At 36.9% G+C, this 21,529-nt stretch overlaps 1 protein-coding gene across 2 annotated transcripts in view; it reads left to right on the top strand.

Annotated features, from left to right (window-relative positions):
• RASA2 (RAS p21 protein activator 2) overlaps window positions 1-21,529 on the top strand; it is a 126,823-nt gene that overhangs the window by 89,864 nt on the left and 15,430 nt on the right. The window contains exons 10-19 of one of the 2 annotated variants that reach the window (XM_055412637.2): window positions 830-986; window positions 3,485-3,633; window positions 4,272-4,386; window positions 4,877-4,951; window positions 5,670-5,793; window positions 8,339-8,445; window positions 12,458-12,541; window positions 12,997-13,074; window positions 17,235-17,308; window positions 17,849-17,955. In XM_055412637.2, the coding sequence (XP_055268612.1) occupies window positions 830-986; window positions 3,485-3,633; window positions 4,272-4,386; window positions 4,877-4,951; window positions 5,670-5,793; window positions 8,339-8,445; window positions 12,458-12,541; window positions 12,997-13,074; window positions 17,235-17,308; window positions 17,849-17,955 (1,070 nt within the window). Of the gene's footprint in view, window positions 1-829; window positions 987-3,484; window positions 3,634-4,271; window positions 4,387-4,876; window positions 4,952-5,669; window positions 5,794-8,338; window positions 8,446-12,457; window positions 12,542-12,996; window positions 13,075-17,234; window positions 17,309-17,848; window positions 17,959-21,529 lie in introns of both variants that reach the window. The other variant, XM_055412627.2, reaches the window with a different exon arrangement.

Here is a 21,529-nt window from a genome sequence, read left to right as displayed (position 1 = left end):
ATAGTTATATATACTGAAATATTTATAGATGAAATTAGAAAACACCTGTATTTAAATGTATTTTAAATACATTTAAAATAATGTATAAGTGGGATGGGAGGAGTGAGTAGAGATGTGGCTAAAATAATAATGGCTTTGAACTGGTAATCAGTAACATTAGATGATGAGTACATGGAAGTTCAGTATTCTGCTCTTCTTACTTTTGTATGATTTTTAAATTTCCATGACAAATAGTCTTTAACTTAGATTTCTGGTTTTGGTCCTACAAATTCATGTGAATCCGATTTTTGCAGCTGAAATCATTTTCAATATAGTTGCAGTGGTGTTCCTTTAATAATATAAAAAACTCTTTATAAACCTTCAACCGCTTACTCTTAAAAAATAAGTTCAAATTTTTACAGTATAGGATTTACTTTAAAATGAGATCACTTACATCTTCTTATAGTATGTCTTATCTATTTTAACCAAATATATCTTTCTTAAATTTAGTTAGTAAAAAGTTATTTTTGATAATACATTGGATTTTAAATCTTTTATAATTTTTTTCCTAACCTGCAGGCTAATCAAACTCTTACTCAGTCCTTTTGAGATCTTGACTTTTGTATTATCTATTCTTTTTTTGTTTCCTGGATAAAAATCTATTTTTAGTTTTCTAGTTCCATTTGCAGCCACTACTTAACCTCTGAAAAGTAATACTCTGCTACTTAATGAATTATCCTAACATTAAATATTGACTTTTTTGATTTTTTTAATAGCTTAGCTGTTTAATTATCTCACTAGCTTTGATGCACATTATCATTGCATAGAGTTGACTGTATTTTTACTTTAGGTACTTGTTACAACCAAGAGACAATGGAAACAAGTCATCTAAAACTGATGACCTGGGGTCCCTTCGATTAAATATATGTTATACAGAAGACTATGTGCTTCCTTCAGAGTACTATGGTCCTTTGAAAACACTGCTGCTAAAATCACCAGATGTTCAGGTACTTTAAACATCTTGTGTGTTACTTAATAGTCAACTGAAAGTCACTCAGTTGTGTCCAGCTCTTTGTGACCCCATGAATTATAGGGAAGTCCATGGAATTCTCCAGGCCAGATTACTGCAGTGGGTAGCCGTTCCATTCCCCAGGGGATCTTCCCAACCCAGGGAACAAACCCAGGTCTCCCACATTGCAGGCAGATTCTTTACCAACTGAACCTCCTATGAAGCCCAATATGAAAAGGCTAAAATAATTCTATCAATGATGAGAAAAAGTGTTCAGAGTATCAAATTTTATTAAAACTATGTATATGTGAGATAAGAAAGCCTTCTTCAGCGATCAGTGCAAAGAAATAGAGGAAAACAATAGAGTGGGAAAGATTAGAGACCTCTTCAAGAAAATTAGAGATACCAAGGGAATATTTCATGCAAAGATGGGCACAATAAAGTACAGAAATGGTATGGACCTAACAGAAGGAGAAAATATTAAGAAGAGGTGGCAAGAATACATAGGAGAACTGTACAAAAAAGATCTTCATGACCCAGATAATCATGATGGTGTGATCACTCACCTAGAGCCAGACATCCTGGAATGTAAAGTCAAATGGCCCTTAGGAAGCATAGTGCAGGTGATGGAATTCCAGTTGAGCTGTTTCAAATCCTAAAAGATGATGCTGTGAAAGTGCTGCACTCAATATGGCAGCAAATTTGAAAAACTCAGCAGTGGCCACAGGACTGGAAAAGGTCAGTTTTCATTCCAATCCCAAAGAAAGGCAATGCCAAAGAATGCTCAAACACCGCACAATTGCACTCATCTCACACGCTAGTAAAGTCATGCTCAAAATTCTCCAAGCCATGCTTCAGCAATACGTGAACCATGAACTTCCAGATGTTCAAGCTGGATTTAGAAAAGGCAGAGGAACCAGAGATCAAATTGAGAATGTCCATTGGATCATCAAAAAAGCAAGAGAGTTCCAGAAAAACATCTATCTCTGCTTTATTGACTATGCCAAAGCCTTTGACTGTGTGGATCACAATAAGCTGTGGAAAATTCTGAAAGAGATGGGAATACCAGACTGCCTGGCCTGCCTCTTGAGAAATCTGTATGCAGGTCACAAGCAACAGTTAGAACTGGCCATGGAACAACAGACTGGTTCCAAGTAGGAAAAGGAGTACGTCAAGGCTGTATATTGTCACCCTGCTTGTTTAACTTATATGCGAGTACATCATGAGAAACGCTGGGCTGGATGAAGCACAAGCTGGAATCAAGATTGCCGGGAGAAATATCAATAACCTCAGATATGCAGATGACACCACCCTTATGGCAGAAAGTGAAGAGGAACTCAAAAGCCTCTTGATGAAAGTGAAAGAGGAGAGTGAAAAGGTTGGCTTGAAGCTCAGCATTCAGAAAACAAAGATCATGGCATCTGGTCCCATCACTTCATGGAAAATAGATGGGGAAACAGTGGAAACAGTGATGGACTTTATTTTTGGGGCTCCAAAGTCACTGCTGATGGTGACTGCAGCCATGAAATTAAGACGCTTGCTCCTTGGAAGAAAAGCTATGACCAAACTAGACAGCATATTAAAAAGCAGAGACATTACTTTACCAACAAAGGTCTATCTAGTGAAAGCTATGGTTTTTCCAGTAGTCATGTATGTATGTGAGAGTTGGACTATAAAGAAAGCTGATCGCCAGAGAATTGATGCTTTTGAACTGTGGTGTTGGAGAAAACTCTTGAGAGTCCCTTGGACTGCAAGGAGATCCAACCAGTCCATCCTAAAGGAGATCAGTCCTGGGTGTTCATTGGAAGGACTGATGTTGAAGCTGAAACTCCAATACTTTGGCCACCTGATGCAAAGAACTGACTCATTGGATAAGACCCTGATGCTGGGAAAGATTGAACGCAGAAGAACAGGACGAGAGAGGGTGAGATGGTTGGATGGTATCACCAACTCAATGGACATGGGTTTGGGTGGACTCCGGGAGTTGGTGATAGACAGGGAGGCCTGGTGTGCTTCAGTCCATGGGTTTGCAGAGTCGGACACAACTGAGTGACTGAACTGAACTGAATGATATGTGTGTCTAGATACCCACGCACATACTCTACATGTATGTATGTTTGTGTGTGTTTTATTTGAACCAAAGTACTGTATACCAATATCTGCTCCAAATTTCATCTCTGATAAAAAGTTAGAAAATAATTTTGGTCAATGTTATGTGCCAGACTGGATGGGAAAGGAGTTTGAGGGAGAATGGATACATGTATATGTATGGCTGAATCCCTCTGCTGTTCCCCTGACACCATCACAACATTGTTTGTTAATCAGCTATACCCCAATACAAAATGGTTTGTTTTTTAAAGTTAAAAAATTAAATATTATTCTATATAATTATTATACTTAATGAGCATATTTCAATTACTTTTTAATGGATAGTGATTGAACATTTAATCATGCTTCTCTGGTTTTGTGCTTGTTTTCTACCTTTCTGTATTCTAGCCAATATCTGCCTCAGCTGCTTACATTTTGGGTGAAATATGTCGAGATAAAAATGATGCTGTTTTGCCCCTTGTACGACTGCTGCTCCACCATGATAAACTTGTTCCTTTTGCCACTGCAGTGGCGGAATTAGACTTGAAGGAAACACAGTAAGAGTTTTATTTTATTAAGTGTTAATTATGCGCCACTGAAATTCGACCTTCATTTAACAAAATTTTTCACAGTCTCGGTTTTTATATTGACCAGCCTTTCTGTAGAGAGATCTAAAAGGACTACATAGCAAGCAATAAAAGACAGTTCTTTAAGTTAACAAGCACTGTCCGCCAACAGTATAGTTAACAATTAATGAAGGATTTTTTTCCCACTTAGTGTCAAAATTTCCTTTTCCTAATCTTTGCTTTGTCATTGTAATGATTCACGTGTCACAAATAAAACACCAGGACAGAAGGTTTTTTTCCCCTTATCCATTATATGTATATCACTGATATGCACATGTCATATTAAAAGCAATCAGATGACTTCCTGTTCTTATCAAGTCTAACACTTGTTTTAGAGACACACACTACTTTTGTAGTTCAAATACAGGTTGCTTTTCTTGTTAGCTTGTTTTTTTATATTTTTGTTAAGGGATTTTCGTAAGTGTGAAAATCCTTAGAGTAGCAAACTTTTAAATGGCTGGTAAAAATTACTAAAATTGTATACATGATCAAAGTCAAATACCTTGTTATTGATTTTACAGCCTTTGTTTATTGCACTTGGTTTTACCTTATTTCTGTTTGTATTTCAGAGATGCAAACACAATTTTTAGAGGAAACTCCTTGGCTACCCGATGCCTGGATGAGATGATGAAAATAGTGGGAGGGCACTACCTGAAAGTAACATTAAAACCTATTCTAGATGAGGTACAGAATATACCTCAGATAATAATATTTTGTCATTATTATAATGTCTCTTCCATCGAGTGATCTGGTGATATGAATGACATACCCATTCATACATTACTGAAAACAGAAGGCTGAACACTAAAGCAAAATAAATGATTTACTTTTCCTTTAATGTATTTTTAGTTGAATGCACATTAGAATGTACTCTACATAATTATTTATTCATTACAGGATTAATTGTAGCTAGAGTTTCAAATATGTGAAAGCTTTTTCTGATATAGTTCTTTAGGTGTATACATTATCTCTGGATGAGAGTTTTAAACTTGATTACAGTTTAAATTTTTATAATTAATTTGTGTGATCAGAAAAATAATAGTTATTGGGTTGGCCAGAAAGTTTCCTTATGCTGTTAATTGAAAACCCAAAAAAACTTTTTGGTCACTCTGAATTTTTTATTTTTCCAAATTAATTAGAAAGGAGCATTAACTGAAAATTATCTATTTTCCAGATATGTGAATCCTCAAAATCCTGTGAAATTGATCCTATTAAATTGAAGGAGGGAGATAATGTTGAAAATAATAAGGTAAACCTTTGCTGTCTTTATAACTGTGTTAAAATTGGTCTTAATGGTGTATCTGTCTCTCACTTGTGTTGTAGTAATACTATTTGGAGGGAAGCTGTGCTTTCATTTACATGATGCCCATACTATTAGCACCATTCCCTCCGTCTAGTTTTCAGAATGCTGTTTCCCTGATTTCTCTTTGTATCGTTTTATTCTGTTACTTCCTGTGAATTTTCTTCTATACATTCACCTCTTGTATCTAACTGCTGCTGCTGCTAAGTCACTTCAGTCGTGTCCGACTCTGCAACCCCATAGACGGCAGCGCACCAGGCTCCCCCGTCCCTGGGATTCTCCAGGCAAGAACACTGGAGTGGGTTGCCATTTCCTTCTCCAATGTGTGAAAGTGAAAAGTGAAAGTGAAGTCTCTCAGTCATGTCTGACTCGTAGCGACCCCATGGACTGCAGCCTACCAGGCTCCTCCGTCCATGGGATTTTCCAGGCAAGAGTACTGGAGTGGCTTGCCATTGCCTTCTCCGATCTAACTAGTCTAAATCTAACTTATTAAATGAGGTCAGGATGCAAATTGTCCTTTCACTGAATGAATTTAGAGAAGGGAAGCAAAGCTTTAGAATACTAGATGGACTAGTATTATCTCATTTTCACTGCATTTTTTTCCATAAAGGATATTGAAGATGTATAAAAGTAAAAATCTTAATCTTCACCTTTTTAAACCCTGCAGGAGAATCTGCGCTACTATGTAGACAAGTTGTTCAGTACAATTGTCAAATCAAGTATGAGCTGCCCCACTGTAATGTGTGATATCTTTTATTCGCTAAGGCAAATGGCTACTCAGAGATTTCCTAGTAAGTGCCTTGTTTTTCTAAAATATGCCTTTTCTTTTACTGTATGATTTTCTGTAGACTTATGTATTTGGTTTATGTAAAAGGTTTAAGGTTTTAAGTACAGTCTTTTTTTGTTTTTTAAAAATAGTCTAGCATATTAATGAAATGTATGATTTAATTTAATAGCAACTTTTTACATGCCAATCAAAATCACCACTATTTTTAAGAAAGGCAGAGATTTCAAACTACATATTTTATAAGTAAATATTTATACTGCATGCTTATAAGACTTTAAATATGATAGATAAAAACCCCTTTGTCGTTTGTGCCAGCTGTATTTTTCCACTTGCATGCATTCAAAATAGTGAGAATTTTTAGTTCCATACAACTGACTAGATTTGACAGTTTGAGAATGCTAAGGTTTTATTGGTGAGAGGTTTTTACAGAAATGACTGTAGACGTTAGAAACATCTCTGTTGCAATATACCTAGAATTTTGAGGTACATATATCAATAACTGGCATGCTTTAATTTTGCAAGAGCAGCTGTGTCCAAGCTTTGCTTAGAAACATTTCTTAAAATTAATAGTTGCTACCTCTGGTTGTCAATACTTGGAATTATTCTGTTTATATGCATCTCTAATAAGTAAATAAACTTATTTACAATGGCTCTTTCCTGATCTGCTTGTAATGGGGGGAGGGTAAAGGAGATAAGGCAGCTACTTAAATTCTCAGTCTTACCCAGTTGTGTGAAACTGTACATTTATTTCTGTAACCATCTGAAGAGATTTTGCTACTTTATCATATTTTTCAAGTGTGCATGTGCACACAAGTGTTTGCAGTTATCTGCCCCTCCACTAAATTACCCAAAGCTAAAGTGAGCCTGAATTCTTTACCTAACAGGTAGATAAATTCAGCCCTAGAAGTCTTTGCTAATTACAGTGAGGCTGTAAACAGTTGACTTGAAGTAAGCCTACTAAACCCAGACTTTGTAACAAATATTGGGGGCATGAGGGAGTTGGGGAGGGGAAGAGACATTAAAATATAGAAGGGTGAAGTGCTGAGATTTTATTTTTAAATAGTGAGTTAGACCATATTGAGGGCTTAGTGAGCAGGACAGTGCTAGCCTGAATTAGCTCCTGTCTCTCCCTTGCACACCACCACATGAGGCAGGGACGGTCTCCTTCATCAGTTAATGAAACATAGGTTTAGGGAAGTGAAGTGATTTGCAAATGACCTGTGACATGGCCAGCAGGCATACTGGGTCTCAAACCTGGACCCAACCCACGCCAATGTGTTAACTAATCACTGTAGTCTACCCAGGGATTTTGACCTTCAATATGCATTAGCTGTTTAGTTCTTGTTTATATGGATAATCTAAAATACATTTGATGATTTTTTTAATAAATGTAAATTATTTCCTTAACTGTCTCTTGGTTGGCCTGAAATATTAATGTGTCTTCATATTCTCTATAGACCCCAGTAGTGATAGTTTTGTTCTCATAAAGTATTTGCATTATTTTCTCATTTGTACTTAACTATCCTGGAAAGATGGGTGGGGAGCGGGGAGGAAGCAGTCACGGAAGCAAACGTTATTTTATGACTATAAAGCATATTGTACTTAGTTTCTCAGTCATGTCCAACTCTTTGCGACCCCATGGACTGCAGCCCACCAGGCTCCTCTGTCCATGGGGATTCTCCAGGCATGCGTACCGGAGTGGGTTGCCATGCCCTCCTCCAGGGGATCTCTTTCCAGCCCAGGGATCAGACCCAGGTCTCCTGCATTGCAAGCGGATTCTTTACCAATGAGCCACCAGGGAAGCTCATAAAGTATATTAGTATATTATTATATAAAGAACTACATGGTATATGACTTGGTGACTATGCGCTGAGTGGCTCAGAAGAGTTACTCACACCAAATGCAGACAGTTTCCCTCACCACCTGCTTTTCTGCCATCTGATTGATTGTTGTGTTAAGTGTTGACTCCAGTCTGAAAGGAAAGCTGTGGCTGAGTGATCAAAGCCACAAGTTGTCTTCAGTTCATCTGCATTTTTATAGGTAATATGGGAAGATTTTTAAAAGTAAAGATTTCTAATTATTTTTGTTATACAGCCTTTGATATTAGCAAGATTTCTGAGGGAGAATTGAAACAATGTCCTGAAACTGAAGACAACCTCCTGTCCTCGTCTTAGGGACTTCAGTGTTGCCACTGAATAGTACTAGATACTGCTTTTATTTTTGTTGTTGTTATTTCAGGAACCTCTTCTTATAGATGAAGAAAGAGGTATTTTTCCAAATTAAAGTATTTCTCACAACCTAGCAGCTTTGCCTTTCATTTTCTTTGTTATTTCTTACTATTTTTTTTCAAGTTTCATTTTTTTAGTCATAGGATTTTTTTCCCTTTAATTTGGTCATAACCATTACTATCACTTCATCAACTCAATTCTTACTAGCCAGGTTATATTTATCTCCTGTTAAGTTTACATGCTTTTTTCCAATACTTTTTGTCATCTTCGTTTTGTAATTCAGTGTTTTGTGCATGACATTTCACCATTTTTTTCCTGCAGATGACCCTCATGTTCAGTATTCTGCAGTGAGCAGCTTTGTATTTCTTCGTTTCTTTGCTGTAGCAGTAGTATCACCTCATACTTTTCATTTGCGACCTCATCATCCAGTAAGTGTTGTTCTTTTCAAAGCTTTATTCCATTTTTGTTTATTTTTATTAAAATAAAAGACAAAATAACAGGCCAGTTGCACTTGGCTGTGTTTTCTTATAACCAGTACTTAAATTTAACTGGTTATTTTCCTTAGCCATTTCATTCTTTCAGAAAAGGCTGAAAGTCCCATTATTTTTGTTGTGAAAAGATGCTTACACGTGAGTAATAAAGTGTTGGTACTAGTTGCAGCTTGGTGATGGGTAGAAAGAGAGTGCATCATCTTTTCCCTCTGCTGTTGTGTACGTTTGTAAATTTCTTTACAACAGGGTTGTCTTTTATTTTTTCTTTCGTTAGTTGTGGGTTTAATCTTGCAGATATCTTTAAATCTCAAGACGTTTGAAGAGGCTCATTTCTGAAAGGTGTAGAAACTTTAATTGGAATGTAATTTGGTATCTCCATATTTACTTTTTATTCACTTGAGATATTATAACATGTATGAGATTTAAAACTTAAGGCATATAATCTTTTTATTCTAAAGTCATATTTAATTAAATCTGAATCTACACTACATAAATTGACATGTTTCTTAACATTTTGTTATTGTTTAGTCACTAAGTCATGTCCAACTCTTTGCAGCCCCATGGATTGCAGCATGCCAGGTTCCCCGTCCTTAACATTTAAAACTCCTTAAATTTTGCTGTTTCTTTTTCCTTCTCATACAGTATATTTTCACTAAGCCTATAACCTTTTATGTTCCAAACATTTTATAATCTTTTCTGATTGTTTTTTTGCTGATTTTTGTAGCAAGTAATAATAATAAAAGCCAACATTTATTTAGTGCTTGCTGTGCACTACACCTTGGTCTGAGTACTTCACATGTTCTAACTTATTTCTCCCAGTAATCTTACGAGGTAGGTTCTGTTATAATCTTCATTTATAGATAAAGTGAAAGTTGCTCAGTCATGTCTGACTCTTTGCGACCCCATGGCCTATACAGTCCATGGGATTCTCTAGGCCAGAATACTGGAGTGAGTAGCCTTTTCCTTTTCCAGGGGATCTTTCCAACCCAGGGATCGAACCTAGGTCTTCCACATTGCAGGCGGATTTTTTACCAGCTGAGCCACAAGGGAAGCCCCATTTATAGATTCAGTTCAGTTCAGTCGCTCAGTCGTGTCCGACTCTCTGCGACCCCATGAATCACAGCATGCCAGGCCTCCCTGTCCATCACCAATTCCCGGACTTCACTCAAAGTCATGTCCATAGAGTCGGTGATGCCATCCAGCCATCTCATCCTCTGTCGTCCCCTTCTCCTCCCGCCCCCAACCTTTCCCAGCATCAGAGTCTTTTCCAGTGAGTCGACTCGTTGCATGAGGTGGCCAAAGTATTGCAGTTTCAGCTTTACCATCAGTCCTTCCAATGAACACCCAGGATTGATCTCCTTTAGAATGGACTGGTTGGATCTCCTTGCAGTCCAAGGGACTCTCCAGAGTCTTCTCCAGCACCACAGTTCAAAAGCATCAGTTCTTCGGCGATCAGCTTTCTTCACAGTCCAACTCTCACATCCATACATGACAAGAACTTCTTTAGGGTCATACAGTTAAAACATTACGAATTGATCTCACTCAGTTTGAACTGGATTAAATGAGAATTCTGATCCTTTCAGTCCTCCCAGACTATGGAGCTCACCCCTGTTCCTTACCGCCTCTTAGCAGGTCAGGTGTGTGAACACCTGCAGTGTATTCAATGCTGTGCTCAGCCCTGGAGAGGCATTGATGAGGAAGATACACCTTCCCCTAAGGAAACTTGCTAATACAGTGTAGGGGAGACACATAGGTTTTGTAGTTAAACTGGGCTCTGAAGGCCACCTCTCTTCTTAGCAGCTACACATTGGCCACTTATTTAACTTGAGAATTGAGTAAAACCACACTGCTGTGGTGGTAACACACCTTTTCTTGTCAAAGAATGAATGATCTATGAGTAGCTGCAGTGGACCAGTGTCCTTTTGTTCATAGGGCTGTCCTTTCTGTGGCTCTGTTAACTGAAGCCGTACGGAACTCTGGAGCAGCGAAAGCGTGATGGCATTCTGGACATAAACAGAACTCCTACCTCTGAACTTGTGACCTTGCCTTGTATTCAGACTTGGATTTGCATATCCCTGTAACAGATGGGTTGCAGTAAAATCCTTCTAATCACGGACTCTGTATTTTAGGTCACCTTTCTAATCAGTATGCTGGAAGGACTGCTTCATACTGTCATATAACTTTATTGTTTGCTTTTAAATGAACTTTTCCTTCTAATTGGGGAAATAAGGCAAACACATAAGACATAGTCTAAAACTGCAAACATGAATCTATGTGAGCAGTACAGACAGTTCATACTATAGAAATTGAGAGCAAGGAATAATCCTGGTGACCTGAGCGTGATGACATTGTCAGGACCAGTAATGAAAGTTACAGAGTGATTGAAGTGGAGAACCGCCATTTAGAAGTTCTTTGAATTTTGAGAAGTCAATTTTAGTAGAGGAGACAAGAAGAAAATCCAGTTGAAAAAGATTAAGGAATAAGTAGATGAATGCAGTTTTACCCAAACTTGAGCAGGGAAGTCTTGATGAAATTCAGTTCCAATTCAGCTTGTTAGCAGATTATTAAGAATTTTATATTCTTAAAAGGCAGAGAGAGAATTGGAGGGCCCTTTTATAGATATAATGGAATCCTGGATGTTGTAGCTAAAATGTTTTCTGAATAACCATAATTAAGGTGTGTAACTGTTTCATAAGTATATCATAACCATCATATCTCAGATACCCCTTCCTTTTCAGAATTGCCTTATATCCTTAGCCATCTCATCACAGTCACTGTCTATCTTCAGTATGGTGATACTAAAATATTAAGGAATATCAGCCACTTTAGTTTACGAAAACATTTCTGTATCTAAATTTTCTTGAATATGTCTTTTGATGGCAGATATTATTTATCTGAATCTCCAGAACAGAAAAGATGTTTTATATGATGATAGAGGAATTAGTTATACAAAATGTATGGATGGGTGAAAACTCATCAGACTAAATATATTTAAAATTTGTTCATTTCACTGTAAGTTACACCTCAAAAAAAAAAAACAAGGATTTGTTAGGGAACACTGTTTGGTCAGTTTTATTTATATTTACTTTGTTCTAGCAGACAGCCCTGGAAAACACCTTGGATTGTAGACTTAAATAGTTACTTTCTGCTAAAATCCTACACGAACTGAATGATTTCTCATTTCCTAAGCTGAAGTTAGGTCTTTGCTTCCATGGTGAAAACAACTGATTGCAGAAGCCATAAGATTACTGAATATGCTTACAAGTGGGTTGAGTACAAAAAATTTGGAAACTGCCATCTTAAGTCATAAAGTAGAAAGAAGTAGATGCCATTGACATTCCAAAAGTAAATACAATTTGTTTAGGTAGTCCCATCTACCATACTGTACCCCCCCTAAAAAATAATATTGATTAAATTATGACTTTAAAAAGTAGCATGTCATTAGATATATTTACTTCAGGAGGGATGGTCAATTACATATGGCTTCTTTAGTCTTTTAATTCCTTAGTCCAGTGAGTTGTGCCCATCCTTTGCTATGTTTTAACTCGTTTGAATAAACATTTTTGAGTCACTGTTTTAGAGCAAGGCAATGGCAAGCCACTCCAGTACTCTTGCCTAGAAAATCCCATGGATGGAGGAGCCTGGTAGGCTGCAGTCCGTGGGGTCGCTAGGGGTCGGACACAGCTGAGCGACTTCACTTTCACTTTTCACTTTCCACTTTCACACATTGGAGAAGGAAATGGCAACCCACTCCAGTGTTCTTGCCTGGAGACTCCCAGGGACGGGGGAGCCTGGTGGGCTTCCGTCTATGGGGTCACACAGAGTCGGACATGACTGAAGTGACTTAGCAGTAGCAGTAGCAGCCCATTCACTGTGTTCTACTTTTTACACAAATTCTATTCCTTGAAAAACCTAACAAGACTTTTTATGTCCTTTCTGTGTTCTTTAGGATCCACAGACAATCAGAACATTAACTCTCATCTCAAAAACTATTCAGACTTTGGGAAGCTGGGGGAGTCTGTCCAAAAGCAAGGTGAGTGTTACTTTGTATTGTTTTGTGCTCACACTTCTAAATGTTGTTAAACCCTATGATCCCTGCTCCCTCACTGCTCACTCCCTTCCAAATTAAAAACAAAGCGAAATTTAAAAAAACTATGTATATATAGAGAGATGCAATAGTTGTCTTGAATATCTTGTCTTAGTCACCTGTTAAAGAAGACAGTTTCATTTAAACTAATGTGTCTAGGATGGGGTAAAGAGTCTAGTTAACAGATGTAAGAGCCTTGTCTTTATCTTTTTGTGCCATAATCATCCGGCAGCTCTTGAGAGAAATCTTCCAGCTCCAGAGCCCATAACTCTCTTGAAATATATGATTGAACCCCTTTAGGCCCTAATCCTAAACTTCAAAATACAGCCCATTATATTCTGTATTCTTAGTTCTCTACTTAACATATATATGTTCTGTGTGTGTGTTGTTTTTATTTTTAGTCAAGTTTCAAAGAGACATTCATGTGTGAATTTTTCAAAATGTTTCAAGAAGAAGGATATATTATGGCAGTTAAAAAGGTAATTATTGTTTTACTCTGGAAATATTAACTTCTTACCAAATAGCATTAGGGAAATAACATTTTATTATTGTTCCTAGGAATCAATCCCCAGTTTAAAAAAATACATTTAAACTATCTGTCAAATATAAAAAGGCTGTCTTTTTCTGCCTTTCTCCCCCCATACATAACTATGGGTTTTTTAACTATGGAAATACCTAAATGAGTTTTAGCAACAGCTATTATTGCCAGTGTTTTTAGTAACACAAATTATAAATATCTAGAGTTAAGATTTCTTAACAGCAGCACCGTTGACAATTTGGTTAGGTAATTCCTGATATGAGGGGCTTTTTTGTGCATTGTAAAATGTTTAGCAGCAGCCCTGGCCTCTACTATTAGATGCAAGTAGCATAGTCCCAGTTTTTACACTAAAAATGTCTGTCACTAAGCATTGCCAAAAGTCCCCTGAGGAACAAAATTGCCTCTGATTGAGGATCTCTGGTCTAGGGAGAAAGGCTTAATGGTACCTGGTATAAAGTGGGCACTTAATTGACACGGGAAAAAAATATGACTTACTGAATATTTCATATATAGTATAGGTTTGTGATTAGTAACCTGAGGAAAGTTAATTTAACATGTATGAAAGCCTACAGCATATAATATCCTAACAAAAGGCCTACAACAAACCAAAGTTGCTATACTTAGAAGCTGAGACTATTTTGAGGAGATTTTTAATTTAAGTCTTTAGTTCTGAGTCATCCAAAGCAAAATATGGCATTGTTATAAAACCCTAAAAAATTGTAAAGAAAAACTATTTTGAAGTATATCTAAGCTTAGCTTGAAGAAAGTACTGTCTTATTTTTCACAATTCTCACTTAATGAATCCAAACTAACAAGGTCAGATTTTAAAGATTGCATTCAAGTTCTGTAGTGTGATTCACTGGTGACTGCCAAGAGTATATTTTGTTGAAAAGCACATTTTGTTTGTATTTTTGTGTGTGTACTTTAAAAATTCTTACAAAGACTCATGAATGAAAACGATTATTTAAAGAATTAAAGCCAGTTGGAACTTTTTCATCTAGAATAACAATGTAAGTTCAACCAAAAAAAAAAAAATTTAAGCAGTGATTGAATACTTTTGAGGAGGAAGTCTTTCAAAAGAATATGCAGAGTGGTACAGTGGGTGAGAATCTGCCTGCCAGTGTTGGGGACACAGGTTCAATCCCTGGTCTGGGGAGATTCCATGTGCTGCGGAACAACTGAGCTCACATGCCAGAACTCCTGACACCTGCACGCCCTATAGCCCACAAGCCATAACTACTTTTCTGCGTGCTATAACTACTAACGCCCATGTGCCTAGAGCCTGTTCTCCGCCACAAGAGAAGTCACTGCCACAAGAAAGCCACGCACCGCAACCACAGAGAGCCGGCATACAGCAGCAAAGACCCAGCACATCCAAAGAAAATAAATTTTAAAAAAAAGTAACTCACATGTCCCCTTAAAAAAACACACACCAAAAAACATAAAAAAAAAAAAGAATATTCAAAGAACAAGCTGGCTTTTTTTATTTTTAGGACATTGTTGAAACAGTTGTGGGACAGTGTAGGCAGACTTCTGTTGGCAAGATTATAATGTACTGTCTTTTGTTTGGGGACTGTTTTTCCATTTCCACGACCTAGGCTCTGGCAGCATCTGATTTCTTTTTCCTGATACAATTATCAGAATGTGTGTAGTGGGTAATGTCAGTGGAGAAAGTATTTAAGGGTGCCAGGAGTTTAGTCTGCTCCTGATCTGCTCTGAGTCACCCACTCACATTCCTATGAGCTATCACTGTGGTACATCTCCTGTCTCAGATTTGTATAGGATATTTTGCCCTAACATATGAATTTTCCTTATTATTTACTGGCTAAATCTAGATATGTGCAGCACTAGGAATTGCAAAAGTTTATGAAACCCAATTTGTCATTTAATTAGTGGTGCTCTCACTAGTGAGATTGGTCCCTGCTCCAGAAGAGAACAGTTTATAACTCTGAATCCTATACTTAATTTCCACAAAGTCTAGGAAGAATACCAGAGTAGGTCTATAAACAGGTCGACCATATAATTTAGTGTCCAAACCTACAAAGTTTTCAAGAATAAAAAGAAGTACTTTGATTATGCCAGGACCAAAGTTGTAGACAGAATGGCCCTGAGCAAATTGAGGGCTGTATTCACCCTGCCTAGAGTCCATCTTAATTATTATGTTTCCTTTTGCTTTATATAACTAGGTTTACCTCATATTCCTTAACAGTATAACAAATAAGTAATAAATGTAAATAACTATAAATAAATAATAAATATCAAATAAGAAAATTAGTGCCCACAGGAAAACACTAAAAATATTCAAGTTAATTCTCACACCATTATTGGATGGTCCACTTGTGAGAACTGAAGATGTAATAGGACGCTTCTTTAGTTCCCTTGAATACTTGTTCTTTGTCACCCACATATGATTCAAAAGAAACTCTGTCCTTGTTCTTTCACTTACTAAGATTTCTTCCAGTGAATTTTAAATAACCATTATACTGGAAAATACCACAATGGAGATTCTTATGGGCAATCTATAGCCAGTCTTAAGAGAAAATGACTGTGCCCACAAAGTCTACCTTAGATTGTTCACTGTCATCCTTACTGGAATGTACTTTGTTTTTGTTTTAAACTCTAAGCGGGACAACACAGAAAAGTATAAAGGAAAAAACAAGGACTAAACAAATAGTTCACTTATGGGGCAAAATAGGAGTCTTTTCTAAGAATGGGAATTGTCCCTGAACCCCGAATTTTACTCTCCTGTGAAGAGAAGGCCACATGTCAGGAATCTCTTGACCAGTTGAGGTAACATATTCATGAAGCTGAATGACCATCATTAGGTGGTTTGCCATTGCTGGATTTGGGTACTCCACATTTTCTTGAGCCACCACATTCTCACATTTTCCATAGGAGATTTCTAAATGGTTATTAGATTTCCAGGTTATTCCAGAGAACCCAAATTATACTTTAGTCGTAACTGAAATATTAGCTCTGAGGGCTGAAGTCAATTATGTATAATAAAAGTCAGCAAACTTTGCTGTAAGAGCCAGTGAGTAAATAGTTTAGACTGATGGCCACATAAAGGCACTGCCGCATATTTTTCTATGATTTTACAACCCTTTAATCGTGGTGTTGGAGAAGACTCTTGAGAGTCCCTAGGACTGGAAGGAGATCCAACCAGTCCATTCTAAAGGAGATCAGTCCTGGGTGTTCATTGGAAGGACTGATGCTAAAGCTGAAACTCCAATACTTTGGCCACCTCATGCGACGAGTTGACTCACTGGAAAAGACTCTGATGCTGGGAGGGATTGGGGGCGGGAGGAGAAGGGGATGACAGAGAATGAGACGGCTGGATGGCATCACCAACTCGGTGGACATGAGTTTAAATGAACTCTGGGAGTTGGTGATGGACAGGGAGGCCTGGTGTGCTGTGATTCATGAGGTCACAAAGAGTCGGACACGACTGAGCGACTGAACATAAACTGAAACATTTTAAAAATGTTCTTAACTTTTGGGCCTTACAAAAACCAGTTGAATTTGGCCTGCTGAGCTATAGTTTGATGATCCCTGACCCACAATATAGATTCACAACCTGTATCAAAAATCTTTGGGAACAGAAGTATTTCAAAATTTAGTTTTTCAGAGTTTTGAAAGATAAGAGGTATATGTTATATATTATAGGAGGTCACAGGATAACACCCCATAATCAAACTTATGAATGCTTATGTAGCGTATTAGTGAATATCCACCCTAAGTGGGATAAATACAGGCTTTAAATAGCCTTTTCCCAGTTTACGTAAAGTTACTGTAAGTGAGTTTACTGAAGCAAAAAGGTCTGTGTACTCAGAACTTTATAGGTTTCAGAGTTGCAGTTAAGAGATTGTGGGTTGAGTTATTTCTATCAGGACACATATTCTGGGTTTTAAGTAACTTTAAGGATAAGCTTTTTAGAATACCTGTTGTATGTATTTTAGGGTCTTCCTCTACAATTAAATATGTGTTTTGCTTTGTTCTTTAATAAAGAACTTCACTATATTATCTATCTGTGACACTGATAAACTGAATTTACAACGTACCTTATCACAAAGTGTAACATTTGCCCCTTTCTTCCTTTAGTTCTTGGATGAAATTTCATCTACTGAAACTAAAGAGTCCAGCGGCACAAGTGAGCCTGTGCACCTGAAAGAAGGGTAATCTAATGAAATTAGATGTTACGGTCGCATTTCAGTGTAGACAGTAAGTAAGTACAGAGAGCGTGGGTGCCCACGTGAAGACTGGGTTTCGCTCTGTGCTAAAACTGCCTGTAACATCAGTCAGGTAATTCACCCTCACTGTGCTGTTCACTTCATGCCATACGGATAGGACTTCTTTCCATACAGTGCGAGAGTTGTTTTCAAAAATAGATTATGGGTGTTAGAGTACTTTGAAAAGAAAGTAACAGCATTGTTCGGTCTTAGTGTTTTCATTGGAAGTTAAAGGGGAAAATTACTCACTTGGCCTTTTTAGTTCTGGAGAGTACAGTTGTAAATATTAAATTATTTGAAGATTTTATTCCCTTAGTATGGCCAAAATAAATGTAGCAGTTATAGATGTCAGAGACATATACTTAATATAGTCTTTGACAACGGTTTGTGTCATTTAAAAGAGGAAATGACTGTGCCCATTTTTTTTGTTTTGGATTAACTCTTTTAATACTTGTAGCTAAATGTTTACATCTGTTGTTTTGGCAGTGAGATGTATAAAAGAGCTCAGGGAAGAACTCGGATTGGAAAAAAGAATTTCAAGAAACGGTGGTTCTGCTTAACGAGCAGAGAGCTCACCTACCACAAGCAGCCAGGTAGTTGTGTTTACGCTTTTCTGTGGGGTCTTCTCCTGATTCCCAGTGAAGATGTGCTTTTCCGCTGCTCAGTGTGACTAGTGAACTTTATTACTAACGTTAATGGTTTATGGTTTCTCAAAGTGACACATACACACTAAAAATATAAGAAATATGTGACTGATGACACCATGTAAATAACATTTTTTCTCTTACATTGACTGTCTCATGTTACTTAAAAATGGTGTTCCTACAGTATGCTCTGTTTTCTAAAAATCCATGGTAAATCCATTTTTTTTTGTATTAGTATATAAAGGAACAATAGTTAGATATTTTAGAACTTAGGGGTTTCTTTAACTTCCAGAATTAGATTGGTAAGAATCATTTTCTAATAAATGAGAGTGTTTCAGTAGTTTGCCAGAAATTTCCACAGTTATACCATAGACGGTGTTTCCTATTCAGTTAAAACATTCATTCATTTATATTAGCCCAGCTGACTCTTAAGATGAAAATCCTAGTAATTTGCCTCTTGAAAAGGCACAAATTGTCTTTCTGGGTAAAGAAAGCCATCTTCCTATAGTGTGATTTGAGAGTTTCAGAGAGGCAAAGTTTGTCCCTCAGTGGACTGACATAATGCTTATCATCTCTGCCTTTTGAGTGTATTCCTTTGAGGTAAAGCATTATCCATAGAAGGCCACTAGCCTCTGATATCTTAGCAAGAACTTAGTATCTTGATCATAGGTCACATACAGTAAAATCCCTTCTATTTGAAGTGATCAGGACCCAAAGCGTTCACTTAGCCAAAAAGGTCAGTTAAAGCAAGAATCACTTTAAAACAACAACAACAACAAAAGATTCTTGCGTAGCTTAAGTGGTTATATGTTTGTTTACCAGTCTTTTGATAGAGAGCCAAGATCTTTTCTTGGTTGATTTCTGCAAAGTGAAGCTGGAAATTATTAATAAATACTTGAAAAGTAATCCAATTATAGAATCCTTTTAGAGTCACGATGGTCACCTTAAGCTTTTGCCACTGTCTCACACCCATATAAATTAACTTGATATGTGTGAGTGCTGGTTTCCTTTTTTGAAAAGGTTTTCAGAGTGCCTGATTTTCAGATAAATATATGCCTTTTGGTGTCACTTACTGTGTGACACTTACTGTGTCACTTTACATAATATTAAGTGAATTATAATTATAGCATGGAGAAATGGCATAAATAAGTCTGGGAACAAACCTAGCAGACTCTGTAATCAAAACAGCCTAACCAGTGGAAATCAAAGGGTACAAGCTTAGTAAAACACTAGCAGCCACGAGGATTCAGTGTCGCATGAGCATCACTCAGGATGTTTCACAGAGGAAATGGAGTCTTGGTTAATCTGTCAAATCTGTTAGGTAAAGAGTGCCTGGTATAAATTCTGAAATGATAAACACCAGACATAAGATACTTTCAAGAGAATGTTGTTTCAGTTAAGTATGGGTGCTTCAGTGGAGATTCTTAAGGAGGAAAGTGAAAAGAAATTTTGTTTCATAATTCCTTAGAATCTTTAGCCAGAATGACTGAATATGTCCAAATACAGTAGTAAGACATATGAAGCCAGATGTACTATATTTTTAGGCACCTAGATATTCTGTTGTCGAATATGAATATTCTAATGACTAAAGATAAACAGGCTGCATCCCTGCGCTTCCAGACAGCCTTCTTTAAGCTCCACATGTTTCTTAAAGTTTTAGTGGTTATAGTTTATGTTGAATACTGTATAAATGCTCTCACATATATAGTAACATTTTAATAATAGCTGGCATAATGTGCTGATTATGTTTTCATAAGTTAGTCATTTTCTATGAATAAATTGGCTATTTTCTCCTCACTTATTTTCTAATCTAAACCAATATTCTGAAGTCTTCTTTGCTTTAAGACTTTAGGAATCAGATGATAGTTTCAGACCCTTTTCCTCTAGAAAAAAATGCATGTACACACAGATACACAAAGTCTCACATATAATTTCAGGAAGTTCATAGTTCCAGAGGCCATGCACAATTCTCAGGAACGTCTGTTCTATCCAGTGATCTTATGAGGATAAAATTCTGTAGAATGATTAGAGTGGTCTAAGCTCTAGAATAGACACATTGGAAGTTCCATTATTTTCAGGCCTTAAGAAGTTTAATATGTTGGAATGGCATTAGAGGAATGCTCATTCTGTTACATGAAGTTTCGAGATTATTTACCAAAGCCTACAGTTTTAAGCATCCATGCTTTTTGTTTTTAACTGTTTTGTTGGATTTTTCCAAAATGTATTACATGCTTCCCTGCCTTCTAAAAAAGAGTTCATTGAACGTAAGTTAACATTTTCTAGATGACTTGGGGCTCTCATTGATAATGTTAATTATCATTTAGTACTCTGATTTAGTGATGTTTTCAGGGCTGCTTATGGATGTGTGCAGCTGTTTACTTCCTAGCTACATGCCTTGGACTGCTGTGCTTTTTTGTGTTCCTGTGTTTGCTTTATATGGTTTTTCATTATCCCCTTTATGTTCAGGCTGTCACCTTAAATTTCTTCTGCTGTCAGTGAATGGTAATGTAACATCTCACTCCCATCTATTATCCCCAGTTCCATTTTTACTGCTAATACACTGTGAGTAAGGATGTAGGTACTGTGTTTGTTAAAATTATGCATATGATTAAAAGGCTTTGATTGAATATTTCAGGACTTTCCTCTGAATAAAATACATAGGCTTTGGATACTCCTTTTGGTTGCTCAGCAAATGTTTTGCTTACTTCCTGGTTCCTTGCAATTTTCTGCGTAGCTAAGACTGCTAGTTAGGTAGTTTCTTATTATACTTTATGACTTTGGTGTTTCAAAGAGTGCCTCCCAGATATTCTGTAATATAGCTTTAAATCATTGAGTCTTCCACTGTCACTCCTACTGGACATTAGTATTCTGAATGAAGTATTTCTGTCACTTAGAATCAAATAATAAGATTCTTTTTCCAGTTTACTAGAAAACTAATTAGAATTTTCTCAGTTTTAAGAGTTTTCTCAAATAAGTTAAAATTTGATGCCCACTTCGTAATAATAAGCAACTAATCTTCAATATCACAAAACTAACATGTGGTCAGTGAATATCATAGGGCATTCATCCAGCTATCACCATGATTACCTTGACAGTTTTTGATGGATCTGTGTTCCTGTGGTTATGGTTTTATATTGCTCTACTGTAATGTGGAATCTTCTACAAGTAGTTCTTCTAGTTGTATGCTGTAATCAAACGTTAGCCATGTTGCAGCCTTTTCCCATCTCATCGGTGTAGCCTCATCTTTTGCATTCTCCATATGTCACTTTGCCAGGTTGACTCTTGAAGTTCCTTTCAGTTGTGCTGTTACGTTCATGCTTTTGCATTTGCTCTGTCTAGAAATCTCTTTCTTTCCTTCTTTACCTGTATAATTTGTTGTCCTTTAAGCCTCAGATCAAATGTCAGCTCTTTATGGAAGTCATTTTCATAAAGCTCTAGCTGCTTCAGTTGGATATTCTCTTACTATATTTCTTTAGCATATTAGTGATAACTTTTGTCACACTGTGTAGTCATTACTTTTATG

This window comes from Moschus berezovskii, chromosome 1 (assembly GCF_049115385.1).
Source record: "Moschus berezovskii isolate FMDL1 chromosome 1, NW_MosBer_1.0, whole genome shotgun sequence".
Classification (NCBI taxonomy): Eukaryota; Metazoa; Chordata; class Mammalia; order Artiodactyla; family Moschidae; genus Moschus; species Moschus berezovskii.
The sequence above is the reverse complement of the archived record's forward strand: the minus strand, read 5'-3'. Positions and strand labels throughout refer to the sequence as shown.